General features: G+C 36.7%; 1 protein-coding gene and 1 pseudogene across 1 annotated transcript; both read right to left on the reverse strand.

Moving 5' to 3' along the window:
* Positions 587-1,915, reverse strand: LOC104759474 (putative nuclease HARBI1). Its single transcript, XM_019239385.1, has 3 exons — positions 1,847-1,915; positions 1,203-1,431; positions 587-789 (listed from the first exon to the last, which is right to left on the reverse strand). Exons 1-3 carry the CDS (start codon positions 1,913-1,915, stop codon positions 638-640), a joined length of 450 nt encoding a protein of 149 aa, XP_019094930.1. The 3' UTR covers positions 587-637.
* LOC104759475 lies at positions 2,584-3,660 on the reverse strand (annotated as a pseudogene).

The following is a 3,660-nucleotide window of genomic DNA, read 5'->3' on the forward strand; positions in this document are numbered from 1 at the left end:
AAGAGGAGAAGAAGAGAAGAGTCGTGGTGGTATTTTTATTGGCTGTCAACAATAACAAACAAAATACAGTACAAGTCGTCACAATGGCAACGTGAAGAAGACGACGAAGACGACACCAGTGAGGGAGAGAAGAGAAGCGAGTGAAACTCTCTGAATATGGACGCGTTTCCGACGGAGAACCAAGTGATCGGTGGCTACGACGAAGCCTTTCCGACGACGGGAGACACAAAGACAACGACGAAGTCGATTTGTGCCAGATTTGCCGATCGCCGGAGCTACCGAGACAACCTCTTGAGGTTCTCCATCAAGTATGTTCACCAACAATGTCTCCTTCTCTGACTCAATCGCCGTGGATACAAGCAATGGGAGGTTCTCAAACTTTGTTTTCTTACTTTAGGTTTCAGTGTTCAATAACGTTTAATCGATTTCGAACCATAAAAACAAAGCAAAACAGAACCAGAAAAATTATAAAAACCTTCAACATAATCAACAGATCAAGAGAGGGAAAATCGAGTTTAGAAAGACAGAGAAGAAAGACAACGTTTAAAGCGAAAGAAAGACAACGTTTCGTATCACCGATCCAACACAAGCAAAGAAAAGACCAATATTTAAAAAAATTTAAAAACCTTCAAGAACTTCACGGCATGCTCCCTGTTCCTGTAGCCTCTGCCCACATATTAGCAGCTATTGTGTCTCTCCAATTATTAGCATAATCTTTTTGCTGAGATTGGAGAGTTCCCGTATCTCCATTTTCCTCATTACTGTTTTCTTCGTGACCAATACTGGTTTCTTCATCATTGTATTCTTCGGGAGGAAACTCATCGGACCGACATTCTTTACGGAGAAAGTTATGTAATCCAGCACAAGCTATTACGAGTTCTGCTTGTACCTTAAAAGGAAAAGGCGGTGCTGATTTGAAAATTAGAAAACGAGATTTGAAGATACCAAAAATTCTCTCGATCACATTTCTCAAAGATGCATGACGCAAGTTGAATAACTCATTTTGATTACTAGGATCACAACCTTGACCTCTAAAATCTTGTAGATGGTACCTTGTACCCCTGAATGGAGCTAAAAAATTGCGTCGATTTGCAAATCCACAATCAACTAGATAATATTTTCCTGTAAATCATATATGAATAGTAATTGTTATAAAGACGAAAGAGAAGTAACAATGTTTTGTGTAATGCATATGTATATACCTTCGGGAACAGGTAGCTTGCTCTTACTTCTCGCTACAGCATCACTTAATACTTTTGAATCGTGAGCTGTACCTTCCCATCCACTAAGGACATATATGAATTCTAGATCAAAGTTACAAGCAGCAAGAACATTTTGTGATGTATATCCTTTCTGATTTCGATAGCTTGATGCATCATTAGTAGGCACCATTGCATGAATGTGTGTACCGTCGATAGCGCCAACGCAATCCTGTAAAAATCATGATAACAAGAGTTCAACGTTCATTTATTTGTTTTATCAATTATATGCGAAAGAGATAATAATTGTAATGCAGCTAATGAGTCCTCGCATAATTTTCTCTTTCGTCTTTGATAGTGTTGCTCTGATTTTTCTAATAGACTTTTCCACTATGTAACTTTGTTTGCACGTTTTTGGCTTCCACAAAGCCAATAAAATAATTCACTACTAATTTGACCAATGAAGAAATAATGAGATACTAGCAAAGATTAGAAAAACAACCATATTTAATAATCAAGTAAGGACAAAGAAAGACAACACTCACATCTATCCAAACGTTCATGAGAAGCACAACACGTACCCAAGCAAAACTAGTCCTAATAGTTTATAATTATTGAAACATATCTTGAATTCGTAGTAAACATACCTTGAAGTAAGGATAATAGCGAGTGCTTTCTCTTATTTTTGCAGGAACCGTGAGTCCAGGTTTGGCCATCCAACTTGGTGCAATCATATTTAATGCATCTAAAACCTTGTGAAAATTTGTACTTGCAGCAAACTTTGATCTCATAAATCTGCTCATTGTATACTTATATCTTGAGCTTTGACATGGTGAGCAAAAATGTAGCCACCATTTCTTCAAGACAAGTCTGTCGGGTATCTCTTAAAGACGTTTTTTCTCTAATAATATCACATAACTTCAAAAATACTTCAGGGTACATACGGTATACCTCTCGAAAGATTTTATGATCTTCCTTAAGAAGTTTCTCGAGGTAAATGTAGCCAATTCTCGTGATAGGCTTACGTATCGGACGCTCGATACGTTTGTTCATACAGTAAGCTATTGTCGTATATTTCAGTAGTAATACCAAAATGTCTATTTCTGATTCGTCATCTTCATGATGAGATTCATCCTCTCTCACAATCGTGTGATCCATGATAAACAGTCCCTGAAAAAATTATTTATTAATCAGTTAGATGATAAAAAAAAAAAAAATTGACGTGTTTATGTTTGTTAAACGTAAGTTATAGGCCACAATGCATCAAACATATAAACACAAAAGAGAATATCTGGGAATAAAAATAAAATTCAAATCCAACTAGCAAAAAATTGTCTCACCAAACAAGAGATAAAAAATATAAAAGAAAACTCAAAAGCAATAATCATATAGAGCCAACATTGCTCTGAATCCAACCAAAACGTTCTTCTACCGACATGTCTATGAAAACATCTTTCATTCCAAGTGAGTGAATCAAGGTAACTGCTTTGTAGCGAATCTGATTTTCTAAGTTAGGAATTTCCTTCATTGCTTCCCAGACATTGTTTTTTTTTTTCACAGCTTCTTTTTCCTCAGCTTCCCGTCTTAGATTTTCTTCTCTTTTCTCAGCTTCTCTTTGTTGTCGTTCTTCCCTTTGTTGTATGACATTAAGGATCTTATTACTAACTATGATCATAGGATCCTCCTCATCAGTTTTCAGCTTATCCACATTGCTAGTAGCTAAGGTTCTAGGCCTCTTCTTTGAAGGAAGTTTATTCATCCGTCCTTTTGGATTTGTGCCTTGAAAGGGTGGTGACAGATCACATTCTCTTGATGCTGATGGATCTTGAGATGAATGTTCAAAATCCTCATCAATGATTATGCTATCAGTCACTCTTTGACTCTCCCCAATAAAGCTTGGAGCATCCGTGGTATCACCCATTCCAATTGCGGAACCACCGGTAGCTAAGCCACATCCAAATATGAGTTGAAGATCCTCAAATCTTTCATTTGACTCATATCGTAAATGTTTATGTCTAGGATGTTTCTGTAGATAAAAAAAATATATAGATATATCACTCATACAATATGTACATTTAAATAATGTTGTATGCTTAATCATATATAATCAAATACATACCTTGAAGTACTCTTCCCACACTTCATCCGAAGCGGTGAACCTTTTCATTTCAGGATCCCATCCAAATCCAGAACTGAAACGTTGAAGGTCTAAATAATTGTTGTACAGGCCTCTCAAGTATTTCCATCTACTTAGGTACTGACTGTGATTTTTTTGGCATCCAAGTCTTTCATTAAGAACTGGTAAAATTTTTTACTCCACAATTAGCTTGCTAAAGTTACCACTATTATCACGCCAGTTTCGGTGAACTCCATCAACAAGTAGCTCTACTAGCACTTTTGTCTCTTCTGGTCCCCATTGACTATATGGACCCTTTTCCTTACTCTTTTGGGAATCTCCCAT

The sequence above is a fragment of the Camelina sativa genome, chromosome 17 (genome assembly GCF_000633955.1).
Source record: "Camelina sativa cultivar DH55 chromosome 17, Cs, whole genome shotgun sequence".
Lineage (NCBI taxonomy): Eukaryota > Viridiplantae > Streptophyta > Magnoliopsida > Brassicales > Brassicaceae > Camelina > Camelina sativa.